Genomic DNA, 25524 nt, shown 5'->3' on the forward strand with positions numbered 1-25524 from the left:
TGGTAATCAACTGCAGCTGCAGTATATAATTGTGCAATACTTCTACAAACTGTTGTACTAATGTCTTTCACCATAAATTCAATGGATAAAGTTAAGAATCAACATTTGTAATTTAAACAATTTAAAATTTTCATTAGCCAAGTTGATAAAACATGACATAGCTGTCACTTATTTAACAAGTACAACATTGCCGTAAACCAGCATGAACATATGCACAGTGTATTAGAATGCCTATCTCGTTTTCAGGGATTTTGTACAATGTGTGATGGTGAACACTATGGACGAGCTTATCCACAACTGCAGTTTCCAAGCCCTGCTGGATGCAGTGCATTCAGAAAAACAGAGAAAAGCTTCACTACAGAACACAATACAGAAGTGAGTGATAAAAGTTACAAATGAGATTAAATAACGTTGAATGACATTGATGCAATTAGAGGGCTCATCCAAATTATGGAATTTTACGACATCAAAATGCAAAAACAGGAAATACAATTTCAAGGTGGAATAATAGGAGCATAACCATTTGGCTATGAGGAATTACGGATTATATGTCCCAAGTGAATGAATGGTGTTAAATCCCGAGCTTTGGCATTTTTCTTTTCTCAGTATTCATTCACAAGGGACATATATTATCTGTCTTGAATATTTATGAAACAAATTTGATTGAACTTAGTAAACCTGATCACAAAGGTGGGTGTCTCAATCATACCAACTTGATCAAGGTCACTAGAGGTGAAATTATGAAACAATGGTCAACATTTCCAAAAATGATAGATTAGTTCATGAAAAATCAATATTTTTAAACTTATCCTGTCTCACACTTTGCATTTCTCCCTTCTTCATCAATCCTATGTGGGAACGTGCTTGAATCATGTTTCCAGCTTCTAAAAAAAAATATAGCAACCCAAACCCCCATGCATCTCAATGGTTACATCCAAAAGCTAGGACGCAGTGCCTGCTTGAACTGACCATGTGTACGCCTCTACCAATTCATTCTCTTTCTCATCGCCTCTGTGTGGCGACATGTTTGAACATCACAGAATTGTTTGTCCTATGCCAAGTTGTCGAGTATCCTAAATAATATGGGAAAAAAGGACAAACAACGTCCTGCTTGTAAAGAATGCAGACATACCTATTCCACGTCATATCCCCACTCATTATGTTGCGACTTTCGGGGACAGTGCACCCTGGGATCTTGATGTGCGGAATGTCATTGCAGATCACCATTCCAAAGCGGGTGATTCCTAAGCTAGTACCAGCCCATCACGCCCTAAAGACAATCCTGTCGAGCCTGTAATTTCTGTCACAGACGAGACCCTCTTAGACAGCCTTCCTTACAGACGATTTGTTGACGCACGACCTGTCTACCACTCCAAACAAGAAGATATGCAGGTCGGTGTGTGCTCAGTCTGTCTGACCAACCTGGGTCCCGCTCTTGTTATACCAGCGACCTATTGCTCCAGTCCATTTAAATCCCGCTCTTGGATTCAGCTCTCACTACTCCCCCTGGGGCTAGAGATACAGTCGTCGATATGACTTCATCGCGGCTCGTTTTAGATCGTCACACTTCGGTGCGATGTTCACCCTCCAAGACGACAGATTGGCACTCCCGCTCCCACGATTGGCGCTCTCATTCCAAGGATCAGGGCTTTCGCTCACGGGATTGACATCTGCATTTTCGATCGAGTTACCGTGCTCGCTCCTCAGCTGATATCGAACGCTCACACAATGATGATCATCATCATTTCCGCTCCCGATTGTCTTCAATTGACCACCCGTCGGACAGTTCTCTCTACGGCAGAGATAGGTCATCAATCGTTGAGTATCATCGAAACTCATTAAAATCAGATCTAAGTTCTCACTGCCGCTTAACAAAGATCTGAGGACATCCCATTATAGGTCACGTCAGAACGACCCTTCGCTAACTTTGACCAACCACTGAAACAACAACAAGAAGTCGACATCAGCCAATTAGAAAGCAGCTTTCTCGAGCTTTATGGCACTCTTTTCAACCTGGCGACTTCCATTTCAGACTCCGCTTGAAAAATATGTTGATACAGTGCACGATTAAAATTTTGATAGTTGAACAAATGAACATTCCGGAATGTCTAATATATGGTTGCGATTGTATGGCAGTGCTTCCCACGTACTTGCAATGGCTCCTCCGTTTAACTGTTCATCCAACGGAAGCGAGAGACAGAAGATAACTCTGACAAATCAGTCTTATGGGCCGTAACTGTCGTTTGGAATACCCTGTTTTAACCTTTTCGAGGTTGCATGATTAGAAAACACATTCCGACTGTCACTTTCATGATCTGGTAAGCGACGCTTTGATTGGTCTGATGAAAGGTCGTTCTGAAGTGACCCGTAATGGGATGTCCTCGGATCTTTGTTTAGCAATAGCGAGAACTAAGATCTGATTTTAAGTAGAGATTGAGTATCATCAATGCTATGCTCACTTGACCTTTTCAGCGGTTTATGCCTACGCGGCTCGTCACAAGGTATGGGATGCCTATCAGATCTACGATGACTCTTATTACCAGCGTCCCAGATACCCTTACTCACCTTACCTTACCTTACCACCGCTCTTCTGCCGGCTACGCCTACCTGCCTTACAGTTGATGTCAACGCGCATGTTGACGGGGAATTAGCTCTTCAGGGAATAAAGAACAAAATCGACATCACTGTCCCGGAACGCTTTATGCACAACATGTAAACAATAAACAACAATTGCACAATGAGCAGAATACCTGCTCTGACAACCTAAACACAGCGATTAGCGGACCTTCCAGCTCACCTCAGGGCGTTTCCTACGAGCGGCACATCCTGCTCGAGGTCGTCCCTCGTCCAGCACTCGAAATACCAAGCTTGACTAACACCGTGTAATGGTAACACATATATAGTAATGAACAACAATGGACAGACAATGATGTTACTCTGGACATTGGACTTCTGGGGATGATGAACCAACACAGCTCAGCGGATGAACAGTTAAGGCAATAAATGTCATACTATGAATAACAGTAATTAATGGGAAGTGATATAGTAGCCCAGGTTGGCTGACAGGGGGATTAGCGCCTAATACATAATGACAATCAAGTTATGGAGACATGCACATGTCATGGCTACCGGGTAATTCGCCTTTTAAATCAAATTTTCTTCAGACAATAGTTGTCGTAAATCAGTCGATATGACTGTTCACGGGATCAGCGTTCATCATCGCACGAAGAATGTGATTGTCGAAGTCATTCTCGTAGCCGGATTGTAATCCTTCTAGGTCGGCTCCTCCCGACCCTTGTCCACCTATCCTACCCATGAGTTGGGATCACAGGTTTCAACAACAGACTTCGGAACCATCGTTCAACTCTCTGAAAGCAATATCCACTGTCCTCCTTCATCGACTCCTCAACATACTGATCCTGTTCCGGTTTCGGTTGCCTCCTGCTCAACCCCTCCTGGATTGGGTGGTTCAGTCTCTAATTCGGGCGATCCCAACTGACAGTTCACACCCGTCAGGCGTTCTTGACGATCCATATTCAAATGGTGGCTGGTTGTGTCGAACATTTGCGACAGAGTCTCCTTGACACCATTTATTTGTCCCATCCCTCTATCTGTTCGTCGACGCTTAAACTGTCGGTTGGGGAGCACATTTTCAAGTTTGGCAGGTAGCAGGACGGTGTTCTAACGTGGAACGCTGCCTTCACGTGAACAATCTTGAGATCAATTTCGCATTGGTCAAACCTCCTCCGGTCCTCCTCCCTCATGATCCAGTCCGACAACGCGGCGGTAGTATGGTCCATTAACAGGATGGGATCCATGAAATCGATGTCCCTACTCTCACTTGCTCTCGGTTTTTTTCATCTCATCGACTCCCTCAACTCCCGGCACATTTGGGGGATATCCAACGTCATAGCAGACTCCCTGTCCCAACCGGGATAGACCATCACCAACCGAGTGGTCTCTTCATCCACCAGGCACCTTTATGACCACAAGTGGACAGCCTTTGAGACTTATTGTCGCGCTCCTGATATTTCCACTCCTACCTCGGTTTCGCCTCAACAGATTGCCGAATATTTACATCACCTGCGTTCGACTCGGAAACTTCAGGGATCCACGTTGGCAACCTACACCGGTTGATCATGTGTGTTTTTCCCGCTCAAGAATTCATGTCTTTTAGATGCTAGACAGTTTTGAAAATTTGGAAAACAAATTCAAAATTACACTGTCTAGACCCAGCTTCCTCATGCATATCTCACGGTTCTAGTCTATACAGGCTTGGGTATATGCAGCCCACCATCCAACTGTGGGATAAAATGCAAAGTGTGAGATAGGTTAAGTTTAAAAATTTGGAAATTAGTATAAATTGTATATTTATATACTTATACTTATCCTATCTCACACGCGATAGGCCCACCCGACGATGCCCGCATCTCATAATAAGCTCTGCGAAAGAGAATGAATTGGTAGAGGCGTACACGTGGTCAGTTCAAGCAGGCACTGCGTGCATGAGAGCTAATTGACCCAGCTTTTGGATGTAACCATGGAGATTGTAATCCTTCTAGGTCGGCTCCTCCCGACCCTTGTCCACCTATCCTACCCATGAGTTGGGATCACAGGTTTCAACAACAGACTTCGGAACCATCGTTCAACTCTCTGAAAGCAATATCCACTGTCCTCCTTCATCGACTCCTCAACATACTGATCCTGTTCCGGTTTCGGTTGCCTCCTGCTCAACCCCTCCTGGATTGGGTGGTTCAGTCTCTAATTCGGGCGATCCCAACTGACAGTTCACACCCGTCAGGCGTTCTTGACGATCCATATTCAAAACCTTCCTCGGTTGGGAGTTTTGAAACAGCGAACCCTGAATTGGTCATACATTGGATAGCTGATACATTGCAGTTACAGCGGACGACTTCGGCTGTGGAAAGGTTCTCTGGATTCGTAGTGCCATCGGCTAGTTCGTCCAAGATCACGCTCCCTCCCAGACCGGTCTTACTGGACCTTAACTCTAACCTAGATATGGCTTTCGCGGCCTTTCGTCGACTACGGGATCATCTCCATATCCCCCGCTTCATCCTTGCAGACACAGGCACTCATGGCATGTCTACTACGGTCGCCTCCCCCGATATTGACAGTGATGTTTCTACTCTTTCTCAGAAGCCCTCAACCTCATCTTACGTGTTTGAAGATCGGGACATAACGCACTTGGATGACACAGTCCGCCGTACCCTCCCACTCGTGTCTGCTTCTCCGTCCCTCTCTCCACTCATTCCCAAGAAGAGGCTTTTACTCGGGGATTAATCAACCTTACACAAGACAAGCTTACGCAGATTTTGACCTCCTCACTCACCAGGCCGCTCCATGATGGTTCTTCGTCGCCGTGATGTGCTGCAACATTCTTCCTGGGATGACCAATTTAAGGCCAAACTGTATCAGCAACCCTGGTCTTCCCGCTCCTTATTTGCTGATGCGATACAACAGGTCGCACAGGACGTGCAGAGAGATTCTAGCCTTCAGGTCACGGTGTCGGGTCGATCAGTCTCCTTTACCGGACCCAAGGACGTATGCAAACCTTCCCAAAAGGGATGTTCGGCAGGACTTGACTCCTGTATAAATTGGCAGGACTGGGAACTTCTGCCCCAAGTCGTACCCATTACAGCCACGCCCGTAGGCGGAAGACTCGGGATCTTTGCAAGCAATTGGACCATGCTCGCAGACCCCTTCGTGACGCAGCTGCTTCAATGAGGGTATCGATTACCAATGATCGCACCGCCACCTACAATGCTCCATCCCCATCTGAGAATGTATCTGGCCAGGCAGCTACCAACATTGATTGACACTGTAGGAACACGCAAAACACGCTATCGGATGTCTCGACGCGCTTCCCGCGACCCCGTGTTTTATTCTCCCATTTTTCTTGTCCCCCCAAAAGGACAGTTTAAAACATGAAGACTTTCAACGCTATGTATCTCGAAACCCCACCACAGTTTCGCTTGACGTCGAACGCCTCATTCGTATGCTCATTCATCCTCGCGATTATATGGTCAGTCTCGATCTCCAAGACGCTTTTCTGCACATTCCCATCCATCAGGAGCCCTGTCAATTCCTCCGGTTCGTTTTTCAAGACCACCATTACTAAGGTGCTCTCGTTTGGAATTTCTTCGGCCCTGTGGCTTTTTACCCGCCTGACCCGACCCATCAAGAAGTTCCTACATCTTCGCTGGATTGTGTTCGATTCTTATCTAGACGACTGCATTCACGTTCACGCAGATGCCGACTTCCTCCGTCTACAGCTCGCCTTCACAATGAGTCTTCTCAGACAACTCAGCTGCTAATCAACGAACGAAAGTCGAAACTCATTCCCACCCAACGTCTCCAATTCATAGGAGCCCTGTTCGACACTCGGCAAGGTCTGATGTTCGTTCCCCACTATTGGTGACTGAAGATTCAACATCTCATACCGTTAGCACTCGAACAGCCGCATCAACTGCGCCAATGGCAACAACTCCTGGGCCTCTTGGGCTCAGGCGCTCACTGTACAGGGTCGACTTCATTTGCGACCTCTTCAATGTTTTCTCGCGCCCTTTATCAGGATCAACGATTGTCACACGCCAATCTCTCTACCGCTCAATCTCCACCCTCATCTTCAATGGTGGCTGGTTGTGTCGAACATTTGCGACAGAGTCTCCTTGACACCATTTATTTGTCCCATCCCTCTATCTGTTCGTCGACGCTTAAACTGTCGGTTGGGGAGCACATTTTCAAGTTTGGCAGGTAGCAGGACGGTGTTCTAACGTGGAACGCTGCCTTCACGTGAACAATCTTGAGATCAATTTCGCATTGGTCAAACCTCCTCCGGTCCTCCTCCCTCATGATCCAGTCCGACAACGCGGCGGTAGTATGGTCCATTAACAGGATGGGATCCATGAAATCGATGTCCCTACTCTCACTTGCTCTCGGTTTTTTTCATCTCATCGACTCCCTCAACTCCCGGCACATTTGGGGGATATCCAACGTCATAGCAGACTCCCTGTCCCAACCGGGATAGACCATCACCAACCGAGTGGTCTCTTCATCCACCAGGCACCTTTATGACCACAAGTGGACAGCCTTTGAGACTTATTGTCGCGCTCCTGATATTTCCACTCCTACCTCGGTTTCGCCTCAACAGATTGCCGAATATTTACATCACCTGCGTTCGACTCGGAAACTTCAGGGATCCACGTTGGCAACCTACACCGGTTGATCATGTGTGTTTTTCCCGCTCAAGAATTCATGTCTTTTAGATGCTAGACAGTTTTGAAAATTTGGAAAACAAATTCAAAATTACACTGTCTAGACCCAGCTTCCTCATGCATATCTCACGGTTCTAGTCTATACAGGCTTGGGTATATGCAGCCCACCATCCAACTGTGGGATAAAATGCAAAGTGTGAGATAGGTTAAGTTTAAAAATTTGGAAATTAGTATAAATTGTATATTTATATACTTATACTTATCCTATCTCACACGCGATAGGCCCACCCGACGATGCCCGCATCTCATAATAAGCTCTGCGAAAGAGAATGAATTGGTAGAGGCGTACACGTGGTCAGTTCAAGCAGGCACTGCGTGCATGAGAGCTAATTGACCCAGCTTTTGGATGTAACCATGGAGATTGTAATCCTTCTAGGTCGGCTCCTCCCGACCCTTGTCCACCTATCCTACCCATGAGTTGGGATCACAGGTTTCAACAACAGACTTCGGAACCATCGTTCAACTCTCTGAAAGCAATATCCACTGTCCTCCTTCATCGACTCCTCAACATACTGATCCTGTTCCGGTTTCGGTTGCCTCCTGCTCAACCCCTCCTGGATTGGGTGGTTCAGTCTCTAATTCGGGCGATCCCAACTGACAGTTCACACCCGTCAGGCGTTCTTGACGATCCATATTCAAAACCTTCCTCGGTTGGGAGTTTTGAAACAGCGAACCCTGAATTGGTCATACATTGGATAGCTGATACATTGCAGTTACAGCGGACGACTTCGGCTGTGGAAAGGTTCTCTGGATTCGTAGTGCCATCGGCTAGTTCGTCCAAGATCACGCTCCCTCCCAGACCGGTCTTACTGGACCTTAACTCTAACCTAGATATGGCTTTCGCGGCCTTTCGTCGACTACGGGATCATCTCCATATCCCCCGCTTCATCCTTGCAGACACAGGCACTCATGGCATGTCTACTACGGTCGCCTCCCCCGATATTGACAGTGATGTTTCTACTCTTTCTCAGAAGCCCTCAACCTCATCTTACGTGTTTGAAGATCGGGACATAACGCACTTGGATGACACAGTCCGCCGTACCCTCCCACTCGTGTCTGCTTCTCCGTCCCTCTCTCCACTCATTCCCAAGAAGAGGCTTTTACTCGGGGATTAATCAACCTTACACAAGACAAGCTTACGCAGATTTTGACCTCCTCACTCACCAGGCCGCTCCATGATGGTTCTTCGTCGCCGTGATGTGCTGCAACATTCTTCCTGGGATGACCAATTTAAGGCCAAACTGTATCAGCAACCCTGGTCTTCCCGCTCCTTATTTGCTGATGCGATACAACAGGTCGCACAGGACGTGCAGAGAGATTCTAGCCTTCAGGTCACGGTGTCGGGTCGATCAGTCTCCTTTACCGGACCCAAGGACGTATGCAAACCTTCCCAAAAGGGATGTTCGGCAGGACTTGACTCCTGTATAAATTGGCAGGACTGGGAACTTCTGCCCCAAGTCGTACCCATTACAGCCACGCCCGTAGGCGGAAGACTCGGGATCTTTGCAAGCAATTGGACCATGCTCGCAGACCCCTTCGTGACGCAGCTGCTTCAATGAGGGTATCGATTACCAATGATCGCACCGCCACCTACAATGCTCCATCCCCATCTGAGAATGTATCTGGCCAGGCAGCTACCAACATTGATTGACACTGTAGGAACACGCAAAACACGCTATCGGATGTCTCGACGCGCTTCCCGCGACCCCGTGTTTTATTCTCCCATTTTTCTTGTCCCCCCAAAAGGACAGTTTAAAACATGAAGACTTTCAACGCTATGTATCTCGAAACCCCACCACAGTTTCGCTTGACGTCGAACGCCTCATTCGTATGCTCATTCATCCTCGCGATTATATGGTCAGTCTCGATCTCCAAGACGCTTTTCTGCACATTCCCATCCATCAGGAGCCCTGTCAATTCCTCCGGTTCGTTTTTCAAGACCACCATTACTAAGGTGCTCTCGTTTGGAATTTCTTCGGCCCTGTGGCTTTTTACCCGCCTGACCCGACCCATCAAGAAGTTCCTACATCTTCGCTGGATTGTGTTCGATTCTTATCTAGACGACTGCATTCACGTTCACGCAGATGCCGACTTCCTCCGTCTACAGCTCGCCTTCACAATGAGTCTTCTCAGACAACTCAGCTGCTAATCAACGAACGAAAGTCGAAACTCATTCCCACCCAACGTCTCCAATTCATAGGAGCCCTGTTCGACACTCGGCAAGGTCTGATGTTCGTTCCCCACTATTGGTGACTGAAGATTCAACATCTCATACCGTTAGCACTCGAACAGCCGCATCAACTGCGCCAATGGCAACAACTCCTGGGCCTCTTGGGCTCAGGCGCTCACTGTACAGGGTCGACTTCATTTGCGACCTCTTCAATGTTTTCTCGCGCCCTTTATCAGGATCAACGATTGTCACACGCCAATCTCTCTACCGCTCAATCTCCACCCTCATCTTCAATGGTGGCTGGTTGTGTCGAACATTTGCGACAGAGTCTCCTTGACACCATTTATTTGTCCCATCCCTCTATCTGTTCGTCGACGCTTAAACTGTCGGTTGGGGAGCACATTTTCAAGTTTGGCAGGTAGCAGGACGGTGTTCTAACGTGGAACGCTGCCTTCACGTGAACAATCTTGAGATCAATTTCGCATTGGTCAAACCTCCTCCGGTCCTCCTCCCTCATGATCCAGTCCGACAACGCGGCGGTAGTATGGTCCATTAACAGGATGGGATCCATGAAATCGATGTCCCTACTCTCACTTGCTCTCGGTTTTTTTCATCTCATCGACTCCCTCAACTCCCGGCACATTTGGGGGATATCCAACGTCATAGCAGACTCCCTGTCCCAACCGGGATAGACCATCACCAACCGAGTGGTCTCTTCATCCACCAGGCACCTTTATGACCACAAGTGGACAGCCTTTGAGACTTATTGTCGCGCTCCTGATATTTCCACTCCTACCTCGGTTTCGCCTCAACAGATTGCCGAATATTTACATCACCTGCGTTCGACTCGGAAACTTCAGGGATCCACGTTGGCAACCTACACCGGTTGATCATGTGTGTTTTTCCCGCTCAAGAATTCATGTCTTTTAGATGCTAGACAGTTTTGAAAATTTGGAAAACAAATTCAAAATTACACTGTCTAGACCCAGCTTCCTCATGCATATCTCACGGTTCTAGTCTATACAGGCTTGGGTATATGCGGCCCACCATCCAACTGTGGGATAAAATGCAAAGTGTGAGATAGGTTAAGTTTAAAAATTTGGAAATTAGTATAAATTGTATATTTATATACTTATACTTATCCTATCTCACACACGATAGGCCCACCCGACGATGCCCGCATCTCATTTACTCTAGCCTAATAAGCTCTGCGAAAGAGAATGAATTGGTAGAGGCGTACACGTGGTCAGTTCAAGCAGGCACTGCGTGCATGAGAGCTAATTGACCCAGCTTTTGGATGTAACCATGGAGATGCCGGGGGGGGCTTGGGTGGCTATTTTTATTTTCAGAAGCTGGAAACATGATTCAAGCACGGTCCCACGTAGGATCGAAGAAGAAGGGAGAAATGCAAAGTGTGAGATAGGATATAAGTATATAAATATACAATTTATGCTAAAATTTCCAAGTTTTCTCAATGTCAGTTAAGATGAACTCAAAGTGACTTTGTCCTGTCAATACACCCCAAACAATATGTAGTGTACATTACAAATATAAGGTCAAGGCATGATTTGGACACCTACTGTCACTGGTTACAATTCTACCATGGCAACATAATTCTGATTGCAACTATTTCGAATTATTTTCAACTTAAAATAGATAAATCAACATCCCACTTCCTCTTCAACTTCTTTGATCTGATACTAAATCCCAAATCTGTTTTACTTTTTTCACTATTCTATTTTAATGTTCTGCTCCAGAGAGGAAAATGGTCGGAAACGTGTCCGTCAACTTCACAAGCAACTGAGTGATGTTAAGAAGGAAAAAGAATTGGAGATGCAACAGAGAAATGAGATGATTGCACATCTTAAGGATCAGCTTCAGGAAATGAAGGCTAAGACCAACATGGAGGGAAAGTACATCAAGAAATGTGCTGAAGTTGCTGTTACACAGACACAGAAAAGATGCTTTCTGTCAGAGAAAGAAATGAAAGAAGAGATAGAGGTAAATTATGTTGCTTTCAGAATAAAGTTTATATGCATGGGTTAGGGTGGGTTGAATAATTCGTGGTTGAAAAGAAAACAACAATACAGCATGGTACAATATTAACCTATCACATGATAAGGATATCTATTTCAGGAGAAATGAAACAGCTTTCTTTCAGTCACGTAACATATTCTATATTTCCCTGGCTACAGCCATCATGCGACCTTGAAATGAAATATCCAAATTTGTCAACTACATGTTCACTGTATTGTGATTATACATCACAAAGTACTTACTTTAAACAACTCCTATATATACTCCCCCAAAAGAAATGATAAATACAATGTATGTGGTTTTCACTTATACACATTTTCCCAAGGCAAGGGAGTTAAGTGACTATATAAGTTTAGTTTCCACCCTTTTAATTTTATGCATTTTGTGATGTAAACCCATTTTGTAACAATGTAGATCTTGATTATCAATCGGACGCCAATTTGTAAATGCAAATGCAAATAACATGGATACAAACTGGACTTTTACAGTCAGTTAACTCTCTTGCCTTAGGAAGAAGACTTATACTAGGCTTTAAAGCAATACATGAGACATGTGTATGTTTGGAAGTTTTACAAATCGAAGCAAAGTTCATCAAATTTCAACAGAAAAATCTTTGTATGTCCAATTTATGTCACTATCTCAAGATTGGCAATCAGAGTACTGTGTGTGTCAACCATTGGCCTGAATGACTGCACGACACCTGCCAATGGAACCATGAAGCCTGCTTGTGACACCTTGTGGAATGGCAGGCCAGTCGTTTTGAAGTGCTTGGTGTAATTGCTGCAGATTCTGTGGCTCTGGTTAACAGTGATGTACACATGTGACACTGATGTAAAATCGGTTGAAGTCTTGTAAAACGTCATGACAACAGCAGTACGTTCAAGTTCTGAGATGGCTCCCAACATCATGACAATTCCTCCACCCAAAATGTCGCCTTCTTGAGCACAACATCTCATATAGTGCTAATTCCTAAAGAAGGAAAGGGGATTCGTTACTAAGGCTAAAAAACAAATAGTCTTGGTTCTCGGGCATCGCCCACATCATTATAAAGTTCGCCGCATATTTCGTTTTTATTTCCATTTAAAAAAAATAAATGAAAAATCCTTAAATATTCCAAGTCCAACAAGAGTCAAATACTGTATTCCAGTATTTTACTCATCAAGGAATACATTTATGTGGGGAGGCCCTTTCTCAGGTTGATTGTACACAATTGTTTATTAATTACACAACTGTTTATTGGTTACGTACTAGTTTGGACAACCAAAATATTTTAAAAAAGAAACCACCCGCCTGCACTATATTTTCAAAAAACATTGCCTAGGAACCAATTCTTTTATTTTTTTAAGCCTAAACCAAATAATTTAGCAATGTTAGGGAAACACTACTGCAGCCACTGAAGCTGATTACTTTCAGTTACAAGAATGCAAATGTAGCTCCTTGTTGCTCCAATTCCAGCTGATTATGAACTGTTACAGACTGTCTTTTAGATATATGGGACAGATTTCGATGACGAAGGACTGAGATGAAGCAATCCTGGGCTGCTGTGTTGATGTAGGGTCTCCCTCATCTTGTGCAATCTCTTGTGGTGCCATGTTGCGGATATCGTGACCAAAAATGGGAAGCTTTAAAATGCCTTAACACTGATGCATGTCATTCACCAGCTTTAAGTCTGCCAACAGCGTTATTTCTCTGATTATTATTGAGTCTTGGCCTGATGATAGTGACCTGAAAGATTTGTGAAAACAACATGTATCATAAGCTTGCTCAAGAAAGATGTGACAAATTCCAAGTCTTGTACGTGAAAACTGCTCTTCAGTTTCCTATGCTCTTCAGTTTCCCAAGAAACTAATCATGTAAACTTCAAAGGTTATTGATATCAACTCTGTAAAAGGCACTTTTTCAATTAAAAAGAATGTGTAGACTTTCTTTTCACTTTGCAGTTCAACATGGAATACTCCACAATATTTAACATTTGAAAATATTACCACCTATGTATTTCTTTATTATTTTTAGAGTATATGTTTAGGTGATCATTTTGAAGGTCAAGGCCACTACACTGTTGTATCTTGTAACAATGTTGTACAATAGTATATTTATTCTTACAGGTTTAGAAACATTATGGAAATTCATTTAACTGTATCATATTAACTGTATCATATTTATTCTTTCTTTTCCCTTTAGTATTTATGCAGTATACATTTGAATAGTATTAGTATTGTTTACAGCAACTTTTGTTGAGTGGTTTTGTTGACATTTAAACTGTTGATGACAAATCCATATGACTACTGTGCTGTGGTTAAGTTACAAATGTAAACCAAGTGCAAACTGTACACTGTACTCATATCTCTGCTATTTTTATGTCATGTTTATTACAGAAATTACAGCGACAAATAGATGAAGAGACTAGAGCAAATGCAGAGATAGAATCTTATTTGAGGTCCCACCATGCAGTGAGTAATTTATTGTCATAAAAACAGTTTCTATAAATCTGACACATCAGAAGACTTTCTGGTATCAACAGCAAGACAGACTTGCAATACTAGCATTACTTTACAATGTTGTGAAAATTTCAACTTACCTTAGAAGATAATTGCAGTTTTCTACTGGATGAATTCATGTCATATTCTCCTTTTTGTTGTAGTCTCAACATATCATAGGACCAGATGGAAGAGTAATTTCTATGGTAGATGCATGAAAATACAGCCATGTCTAAATTCTTATCACAAATCCTCTTTAAACATGTTGTACGCTGTTCGTTTTCACATGATTGTATGTGGTTGCTGAGAGTTCATTGAAGCATTAGAAATTAATGACAGCACACACATCGTTTTGTTATGTTATGGTCAATGTGAAGGTCAATCATAAAGTTTTGTTTCCTATTTTCACTAAGATGCCTTTTTCTTACTTTTTCAAGTATTGGCCATGCAGTGGTTTTATTGTTTGAATACGTATTATGACAAGCAATAAAAATCTTTCAATGTCAAACGTAAGTTGACCTATGGACACACAATGCCATTTAGAAAGTGGTCAAATGTAACAAATGTTATATTTGTGATAACACTTTCTTAGTGAAATCACTCAGTCCTTGGATATCAAGTATATCTTCTTTATAAACCAGGGAAATCATATTTGCACATTGATATTGTCATTAAGTATTGTAGCATTTCATTGTCGCGAGGTTGTGTGTTCGAGATGTGGATTTTTTTTAGATTTGAAAATGGAAATAAAAATTCAACATGCAACAGACTTTATGATGATGCAGGCACTGCCTGTGAACCAAGACTATTATTTTTTTAGCCTAACTCAAAGTGAAGTTAATCACTCAAAAGTATATTATGGTTACAATATCTTAAGTGTTTTGTAATGGGATGACATTTGGAACATGTTTTTTAGCATTCTAAATATGTTATCCCAAGCTGGAAATGATATTATTCATCCGACGATGAACTTGCTGAACTAGGTTGCAATCATTGAGTTATACTTTGGCTGTACTAACAAGTCTATGGATAGTCCACTAAGAATCTTGTAACAAATATAACATTGTGTTCCTAAACAACATGGCGACTGGCATGCAGGTTTCAGTCAAATGCAGGATTTGCAGATTGTGTGTACTATTGCCTGGGTATCAAGAGATATTTTTAAAATCTTTTCATGTTTTTAGTGTAGGTGCTCAAGTGATTTGATGCTCTATAGAAAGTAAGACCCATTTTTTTAGATAAAGATTTTGATTATCTATCAGATCGCCAGGACTGGGTGATAGCATTCAGTTTGTTTGAAGCAAATGCAGGTGATATGAGAGGTGGAATCAGATTGGTCAATAGAAGGGACACAGAAGGGACATAACTCGTAATAGCCACTGGTGGCACTACGATCAAGCCTGGTAATTCGGCAATTGCCTAGTTCTGCAATGGCTGAAACGGTAACTTTAACAGTCAGTTAACTCCTTTGCCTGGGGAATATGGGAACTTTGTGATTTAAATAGGTGTAGGCACAGGGCTCTCAAAGTTGGTTATCATTGGGCATGTGTTCACTGGAAGTGATGGAATGGAAGTGCTTATCGCTTTGTTATTAAGGTAGCTAAGATGTACCTCTTTGGAACATTCAGGGTAATGTTGGGATTGGGCTGCTTCCGTTTTTGCATGTAATGCAACCTCATTTTTAGTTTGTAGTTGTATGCATGGATCTGGATGAGGTGAATATGTGTGCACCCGAATGACAATTTTGTAACAGTGACTGATACATGCAAGCACAGAAGCATATTGACGTTATAATAGTTCAGGGCAAAACTATACTTTATTTCACTACACATTAGTGTAGAGCAAACTCTATTACTTTTCTAATATGAAGAATATAAGAATAACCTCAAATAGGACTAACTGACAGGCTCTTCAACCTAATTGCCTGATCCCTACGTTAAGAGACATATTTAAGTTTTGAGCATGATACAACACCTCTAAAATGGGTAGTTTATTATTTACAAAGGTCATATATATTTCATCATCCGTTCAGTGTGTGGTTATCCTCGATCCCATGCAGCAATAAGTAGGATTTTTAAATTTATGGTTACATATTAATTTGCTTATATTTAGTCACATGACTCGAAACACTCTACAAGTGCATTGTGGGGCCGAGCTAACATATGTAAACATTGCCATTCGGTGTCACTGGTTATTGCGAGTTGAGGTGTTTTCTGTTAGTACAAGTTGAAACTTTGGTTCCACCTCTAGTGTTAGCAGATAACAGCAACTGCAAGCCATGCAATAGTGTGCTTGCCGAGTTGGTTGAACAACATGACACCGTAACAGCCTGAGGTAAATCGACAGCCTGAGGCATGATGTGGTGTCGCTGATCATGTCTGTATCCAGACACAGACATAAATCCTGGGGCAGGAAATGCAACGCCCGCTTCTGACAACTTGATTAACAGTAATGAAAGAACGATGATACCTAGGATACTTTAGGTCATGGGGAAGATCAATTAAACAGGGCCATGACGTCAGCACATTATGATGTAACTAAAAAAGTGTACTTTGTCGTAGGATAAAGCACAGTCTGCACCTTTGATCTTTCAGCGAGGCATCTTAGAAATAAGATTATATTTTTTTCAGGAGTCAAATCTTTTAAGGGTCCACAATTTTTTATCAAGGCTAATCTTTTCTGATAAAATGGGCTTGTCTGGGGCCCTATTTAAAACCCGCTCAAGCTATCTCTGTGAAACATTGCACATCATGTCCTGGTAGCATAATATACAAATCTTGCCTTCCACTATGCTTTTAAGTATCAAGTGGCCATACCTGAATGCTGAAAATAGTCAAATAAACACTTCAGTGGTATAAACCATTAACAGTGCCTCATAACACAATTTGTACACCAATGCTGGTTTGATCCCAGCCATCAGAAAGATGTTTTAAGTTAAGAAAACTAAAACAACCTCCATAATACATCTTTTTGTTGAGCAGAACCAAAAGCAAAGATCTGATTTTAATGAGATTAATAAACAACCCCTGTCATCTTTCTTAGATGTTTGCACCTTACAATAAACCACCAACATGTTCTGTTGGTTGTCATGTTACACCTGGTCATTCCTTTTTCTTAGCCATCTATTACAATCATGTGTTATCTCTTTGTATATCCGTAACCAACTGTTACGTGTAGGATAAAGCATGTCCAAGGGTTTTTATAATATTTATAACCGCACCTGTGGGATAAAAACGAAGGGCGTCAGCCCAAGGTTTTATCCCGAGGATAAGAGTTTTAAATATCATAAAAACCCAAGGAGAAGTGTTTTATCTTACTTAACAGAAAAAAGGAACTTAAAACAACATTTATCAACATATTTATGTTTAAAAAAACCTTTAAATGAACCCTTGCAAATGGGCGTAAAATATACACAAAGAAAAAAGTTAAGCACACCTTAATATATTTCACTATTGTTAGGTCCCAATATTTGTAACAGTCATGAAAGATATAATAACGGGAAGACTTATGTTTTTTCAAGATGATGTAATCAGTCATGCGTGACGAAAGCTCACGTGCCATGCATGGTATGCCCGTGCAGCATGCTACCCTCGAGTATGTCTAAAAGCAGTATATCCAAAAGTTAAAATTGCTTTCTTAAGCTCAGTTTTAAACAGTTATTCCGCGACATTGTGTGACCATGGCATGAAGGTGATTATCAAACGCCACAAGATGGCAAATAATTGGCATGCTTAACACAGGAATGTCTTGTAATGCCATTGGTCGGGGTATCATCACACTGTCGTAAGCCGTTTAGTCAAGAAACATGCTCAGACCGGTGATGTACAGGACCGTCCCAGATCCGGAAGACCACCTGTTACTTAATCCTGCAGCTCCATACTTTTTTTAGGTATTGTCTAACTTCTAAGGTTAAAAAACAGTACCTGTGTTACCATGATGTTATTGTCAGTACATTTCATTCACAACTCAGCAATATCTTCTTTAATTGTTGTCAAATGTTTGTTCTATCCGATGACATTGGTATCGCCCAGCTCCTGTGGTCAGTTATCCCATGCCATGATTTTTGCCATTTGTCATGGTTCAGAAAAAGGGGCGTGCTTAACTTTTTATCCCCCGCCTGGCCAGAATGGCCGAAGTGGGATTATGTCGTGGCGCAGTCCGTCGTCCCACAGAGGGTACTAAGCTTGTGACAAGATGTCGACATGTCGATGTCGATGTCGACATGTTGATGATACGCATATCGCAGTCCCGTTTCATTTCGACAAATTTTGACAGAGTTACTGCCCCTGTTTTACGGAGCTTCATTTGCCTAATTGTGAGAGAGGGTACTAATCTTGTGCAATCAACTCCTCCTACAGTTTCCAGAGAATATCCCTGACACTCTACACACAAGATGTTGACAAGTTGATGATACGCATATCGCAGTCCCGTTTTATTTCGACTAATTTTGACAGAGTTACTGCCCCTGTTTTACGGAGCTTCATTTGCCTAATTGTGAGAGAGGGTACTAATCTTGTGCAATCAACTCCTCCTACAGTTTCCAGAGAATATCCCTGACACTCTACACACAAGATGTCGACATGTTGATGATACGCATATCGCAGTTCTGTTTCAATTCGACAAATTTTGACAGAGTTACTGCCCCTGTTTCACGGAGCTTCATGAAATCTACTCCTCCAGTTTTCAGAGTATATCACAATATCTAACTATAACTATAACTATAGTTAGTTTCCTTGTTTAAGGCTTTTGTGGGTGAGCTACATCCTTATGGCATTAGCATTCAGACTGGATTATTCCCAACAAAATGTTCTGCACAATTTGTTTCAAATGCAGTGCCATCTACTGTTGTTATTTCATAAAATACAAAGAAAATATAAACTCGTTAAAAAAATTCATGCAGGGGATGTTGTGCTTTCAGTGCACTCTTGTTTCTTTGTGTATATCTGTTGCTGGGGTATGGTACTTGAAAAATTCATTCTAAAAGCATTGTTATTTATCAGCGCCTCTGTAGCCTAGTGGTACACTCACTGAGCAACAGATATGTAGGTTGTGTGTTCGATCCTTGGGAAATAAAGAAAACATTTGTTATTTGATTTTACGTTACATTACATTGTGTTAAAAAGCAAAATTAATTTCTATTGAGAAACATTCATAGGAAGTTGTATTAATAAAGTCCCAGGGATATTAAAACATCCCTGTTGATGAAATTTAACCCGATAGGATGACGTCACTGGAGGTTTTTTACTTTGAATATACCCTTCTTTTTTATAGATTTTATAAGCATGTGTCTTCAACAAATTTTGTTGCAAATTTATCACTAAAGAGTTAAGAGTAATTATCTTAACTAAAAATTAGACTACTGGTTCTTGCAAGCAGACCCATCAATATGTAACTCAAAATGGAAAGATTTATGTGTGAAATTATAAGCAAATGACGTAAACTGAAACAGTATGACAGATTGAAATGGCCGGATGTTTTTATTACTACTAGTAGTATCCTGTAGGAGTGACTGGAGAATGTCACTGCTTCCATGTAGAAAAGGACTAACTTTCATTTTCCTTCAGGATCTGTCAAAGAAGGTGGAGGTGTGGATGGAGAAGTATGAGACTGATGTTGAGGACAAACAAAGGGAGCTGGACATTCTCAAGGCTTCCAAGGCCAAGGATCTTGAGAGACTGCAGGACCTTACTAAACTGGTAGTTAATGATTATTCAGTAGATTTAGTATACTGCTCGTTCAGGTCCAAATTCAATTTAGCATGGTTATATCTACACTTGGCTCTTTGACCACACAGTATGTTTATCTCCATTCCACCATGACAAAATGAAAATGCCAACTCTTTGGTGCTTATGGAGTCCAGTTTTTATAATGGGTATATTTTCTGGCTGTCCAAGATTGCAGTGTCATAGATATCGGGAAATAAGACTGGAATACGAATTATGGCAAAATAATAGATCAGTAAGAAAACATGAACTTAGTTCCTAGAACCATTGTGCCTCATTCTGTGTTTTATAGTATGATACAACAGTAAATTGCAATAATACAACTACAATTTTATCTAATAAAAGCAAACTTTCAATTATTGGCATCACCAAATTAACGTGTCAACCTCTGGCCTTAAATGCACCATGCAATTAGTGCGAGTAGACCAGAGTTTGGACTGTAAAAACTAATCAGCAAACAATAACACACAGACTGTTTATTTAGAATTCTGAGATATTGTATGGGTTAGATTGAATATTATTTGCAATTTTCTCAACCTTAACTTCATCTGGACATGTGATTTAACTTCCATGAAATCAAATGCAGTAAATTCCAAAAACCAAGAAAGGCCCGGTCACAACACATGTTCCAAGCATTGTTACATGAGCCCAATCCTTGGAGTGTGTTATGTATTGACCATGACAGCTGTTGCTGTTCTGGACATTTTCACGACATGGGTGAGCAGTTTTCAAGATTGTTTGATGAGGTGACCAAAAACAAAGGTGCCTATACACAGTTGGTTATTGTCACAACTGCATAAACAACATGTGTCAATAAACTCACCACACTTGACACAAAACTTGTTGAGGAGCTCTGTCTATATCTTACACAGCAAAAATGGAAAGTGAAATTAAACAAAAATCTTTAAAACATTATTGCTCACAGCATTGCTCACTTACATGTTCACCACACAGAAATTATGCACACAACATTAGGACGACTTTGTTAATACTGCATAAATTGTTGTTTAATCAGATTACAATTTTAATTGACTAAATACAAATTAAATAATTATTCATTATTTTATTTCTCCATTCTATTGACCAGGATTTTTCACACAAAAGTACGAAAAACTAAGAACTATGAAAGTCTTGAAAAAGCCTTAAGTGGCCTTTGGGTCATCTCTATTAGGATGTTTTACTTGAAATTTCAAGGCTTTGATTTGACTGCAGTCATAGAGGGATACATTATTATTCATAACTCCTGGTTAAAATAATTAAAACAGACTCCAACGCATGACTTTGCCTTGAAGTCTTTTTTGAAAGATATTTTTACATCTATGAAGCAGTAATGTGATAGTCTGTAAGTATGTTACCTTCCAACAGTGCAGATTTCCTTCATATGACAAGAACAACACTTCCACTATTTTCAGCTTCAATAGATTGCTGGGAAAGTTGTCAGAGATTTGAAGAAGGAAGCTCTGAGTCTCTTATTGATGTATAGGTTCTGGTAAAAAAAACGTTTAAGTCTTTGAAAGGCATTTAAAAGTGATACACATAAAGAAGAGAATTTATGGATGTCAATTTCTTCATAAAGGAGTAAGTATATATTCTGAAAAGTTGTCTTCCTCATAATAAAGAAGTTGATATCCATAAATTCGCAAAGTCAAGTGTCAAGCACGGCCAGTTTGTTTACACAAGTTGATCAAAGCAGTTTATGTGTATGATGGCATATCTGTGCTCTATCAACCTGGTCCAATAATCTTATATCACAAGCAAAACACTGCAAGTGATTTCATGGCATTTGATTAGCTAATAATGCATTTAATTTTTGCATTTCTGTTTCCATAAATCTAAGGAAAAAATAGGCATGCCTAAAGGGAGGGATATAATAGGATGGGATATGTATTCCATCATTGAGCTGAAGAATAGCATTTATTTTGGATCATTGTCTACACTTTTTGTGTGTTATTGATTAAATAAGCTGTCTGAGAAGTTATTATTGCTGCTTTTTTATGGACGTCAATATGTTAAAAATTGCATTTATGGAGATACATAAGATGTATAAATAATGATGTGCACACTTTGAATATGCTTTATTTGGAATGTCTACTGTTGATTTTGTGGGTGTTAGATCACATGTCAAGTGGGAGAAGTTATATACTTCTTAAACAAGAAACGCAAAGCCAGATTTGTGTGAGGTAGGAAAATACATTTATACAAGGTATTGAGCCAATATGTTGTGGAGAGAACGCTTGGTTATTGTAGTCATCTCAGTTATCGGTACATAGGAAAAGTCCAAGGTGAAGGTCAGCTACCATCAATAACGTGTATGTCCCCCATTGGAATTGATAGTGGCCTGACATCTCCTGACCATGGAATGGTAGCCAATGCAAAAGACAAATACTGCAACGTCGGGGGTTGTGGTTGACGTCGGCGTAGCTGTCTATCCAATTCATTCCACAGGTGCTCTATCGGGTTCAAATCCAGGGATCTGGAGGGCCAGGGGAGAACATCAACCTTGTTGTTGTGTAGACAGGCTCTTGTGATCCATGCTCTATGCGGTCAAGCGTTGTCCTGCTGGAATACATCGTTGCCGTTGGCTGCAATTGGGAGATCGTGTGGTTGGAAAATTTCGTTGATGTATCGTTGAGCCGTAAGATTGCCCTTGATATGGACCAAACCTGCCCTGACATGATGAATTATAGCTGCCCACATCAAAACGCTAGACCTATCAAACCTGTACACTTCCTTTATGCAGTTCCCGGGGAACTTTCTCCCTTTGGGATGCGGTTGAGCTTGCTGTGGTCCTTTATCGTAGGTGGTGCAGTCAGATGTAGCAATCTTGGGCGGGGGTGGTTACTCTTGGTCGTCCCGACCTTGACCGATCACGTGTTGACCCATGCTGTTGAAACCGATCCCATAGCCTTGTGATGGTGCTGGGTGCTTTATTGAAAACCCTGGCCACAGTTGATCGGGATTCCCCTGCCTACAAGTGGCCTATGACATTGTTTCTTTGCAATTCTGTAAATCTTGGCATGTTGTTTAACTGTCCCTGTTCGGTGACACAGAAATCAGGCAATTAAATACCCTGCACTTTAATACCACTCATAGTGCTGCTGCTTGTGCAGTGCGTGCAGTTCCATGGCCCTTTTGTTAATGTACTTGGTGCATTTTTCCGAGGCGTACATGTTTCCCAACTAATGGTTTGCCTGTCATTGTTGTGATCATTTTGATCCGGGAAATTTGTCACTGACACTATAACACATTAAACTGCTTCATTTTGCACCTCTTGGTCCACTAAATTTGCTTTTATTGCCAAAACTATCCGTTTTGCGTCTCTCTTTTTTAAGAGTATATGAGGAGAAAGCCAACAATATGCAATGAAACTGCTTTTGCTGATTATGATTTAAGAGGTGGGACTACCTGGTTACTCATATTTATTTCATGAACCATTTCATGCTGGTCTAGGCATTCTCATTGATTTGGTGACACATTAATTTCATGATTTACGCTACACGCCATGTTGGGTTAACACTCCTCTACGTGTCCATGGGTAGGAGATGCGAGGCAGTACTTGACAATAATAGGGGATATTGAGGTTCTCATGACATTTACCTTTGTTCCATGTAATGTCTGTAATAGTAAACACATGTCCAATGTTGTCCTGTTGAAGTATGTCATCACTTATCAAGTGTTTTGATGTGAATTACTGTGTGTTACTTCCCATGCCAGAAACCTGGTAATGCATTTTTTTAAGAGCTTATAAATAATCTAGGGTGATATTTCATGTTGGCAACATTGCATAGGTATTGGCCCATGGTAAATTTCAGTTCATTGACCCCAGTCCATTATTAATGAGTAACTTTCTCCTACAAAAATTATTACTAGACTTCTGAACTAGCATGTCTATTCAGCTGGTGTTTACAAGAGCGTGGGTATCTCGACCATATTTTTTGTAATTCTCTTCTTCAGTACAAAGAATATGAGCAAGTCGTTGTGGAGGATCGTATTGCCAAGGAAAAGGAAAGGCGGAGAGCAGAACAAGACAATATTGAGCTGAAGGCTTCCATCAGAGTAAGAACTACGATTTATTGTTTTTGATACACAAGTCTTTCCTCTGACCATAACAAATTATTCATTTAAGAATTGACCTTCACTTTGTGTGGAGTATGAACCTTCATAGAGTGAGGGCCAAACTGTATTAACGTTGGAGCTTGCGACGAATTGTGTGAGATCCAGCTGCTGAAGAAAAGTTGTTCCAACCATTAGAGGCAGCACCCTCGCACAGTCGAACGTCACATTAAAACGCGTAACAGACAGACATACTTTGTAACCCTTGTGGAAATTATAGCTTATTGTTTCTATACTTTGCGTGTTTCTACATTCATTGTATGCTGCAACATTGTTACCTGTTTATGGACTGTTACCTTTGGGTCATCACAATTGTAATTTGTAGCGTTTATCGCTCGTTTGTGGCTCTAGTCACCTTTATGTACGGGTGTACGTTTTTTACTGCCATTTAGTTTTTTTCCCTGCCATTTTTGCTATTAACCACTTGGCCACATATTTTTGTGTTCTGTGTTTTAAATTCTTTTTTTGGCTTGGGTAATACACTAGATTTATTGATTTTGTCTTTGCATGCGTAAAGCTTTGCCTTTGACTTGGTGGTCAGCCTGGACCTGTAATTTCTCTTTTAGCACTTGCCAGGTTGAGAGCATGTTCTGGCACCAAATGGAAGATCCACCCAGAGGTCTTCGCCAGACTTTGACAAACGATCGACACCCCAAACATCGATCTGTTCTGGGTTCTTCAAAAGATCCAGGCCACTCGGCACCTGACACTGATTTTGGTCATGCCAATAGTTGGTTTGTCGACCTTCGAAACATCGCCAGAGACCCCTGGAACTTCCGGCATGGCCCAACCTTCTGCTCCACCCACACAGTCGGTTGCCATAATCAAACCCCGCATGGTTTCATCTGCATGCCTGGCACATCTGCAGAAAGCCCTAGGAGCCAAGGGCTATTCAGCTAGAGTGGCCAAGGCATTAGCCCAGCCTCCATCTACACGGGGACTGATGATAAATGGTGCTCGCTCAAGGCATTCTGCTCAGACAAACACCAGGATCTGATGACAGCATCAGCGCAGTTCCTGGCTGAGTTCCTTCTGTACTTGTGCAGCACACTTCGGTTGAAAGGCTCACCAGGCACATTCCTGGTAGCTATCAACTCCATTCTTGCAATCCCGGACAATCGGAGAATGACGGAGTCTCTACTGGCCTTGCCTACTGTCGTCAGTGAGCTCCACGCCCTCGACGTCTCCCACGTCTGGTTAAAATGCGGTACTTAGGGCGCAGTTCATTTTGGGCTGTGCTGGGACTTCATCGCAAAGAATCAACTCCCAAGACAGCCTGATAGATCATTCACCATCTCCCCCATCTTGTCCATTATTATGCCCAGTTAGGGCACTGAAGGTTTTCCTATGACGAACTAAAGCCCACCACTAGTCTAGGAAATGCCTTTTTCTGCCAGTCTCTTCTTCGTCGCAGTTGGAGGCCCAAGGCGGTCATCCTCCAAGCTTACAAAGTCGCCGTATTGGACCCCCCAAAGGCTAAAAACCCACACAAGTTTAGGGTACTTGCATCTACCATGGCTCTTCACAGTAACTGCTCGATCATGGAAGGCTGTTATTGGTGATCTGACACCATCTTCGCCAGCCGTGATGACCTCCGTGATGTATCCTTGGAAGATGTGGCCGGCATTCAGTTATGGTCCCCTGGATGTAGCACAACGGTTAGAGGGCTCTACTGCGTTCCGCATTCGCTCTTAGGTCAGTTCTAGTTT

General features: G+C 42.0%; 1 protein-coding gene across 2 annotated transcripts in view; it reads left to right on the forward strand.

Moving 5' to 3' along the window:
• The window catches only part of LOC139447624 (dynein regulatory complex protein 9-like), a 67624-nt gene that overhangs the window by 24594 nt on the left and 17506 nt on the right, over positions 1–25524 (forward strand). Inside the window, exons 4-8 of one of the 2 annotated variants that reach the window (XM_071229035.1) lie at positions 247–375; positions 11223–11466; positions 13878–13952; positions 19544–19675; positions 23657–23758. In XM_071229035.1, coding sequence (XP_071085136.1) covers positions 247–375; positions 11223–11466; positions 13878–13952; positions 19544–19675; positions 23657–23758 — 682 coding nt within the window. The remainder of the gene's footprint in view (positions 1–246; positions 376–11222; positions 11467–13877; positions 13953–19543; positions 19676–23656; positions 23759–25524) is intronic. The other variant, XM_071229036.1, reaches the window with a different exon arrangement.

The sequence above is a fragment of the Haliotis cracherodii genome, unplaced genomic scaffold (genome assembly GCF_022045235.1).
Source record: "Haliotis cracherodii isolate W230 unplaced genomic scaffold, xgHalCrac1.p SCAF_7, whole genome shotgun sequence".
Taxonomy (NCBI): Eukaryota; Metazoa; Mollusca; class Gastropoda; order Lepetellida; family Haliotidae; genus Haliotis; species Haliotis cracherodii.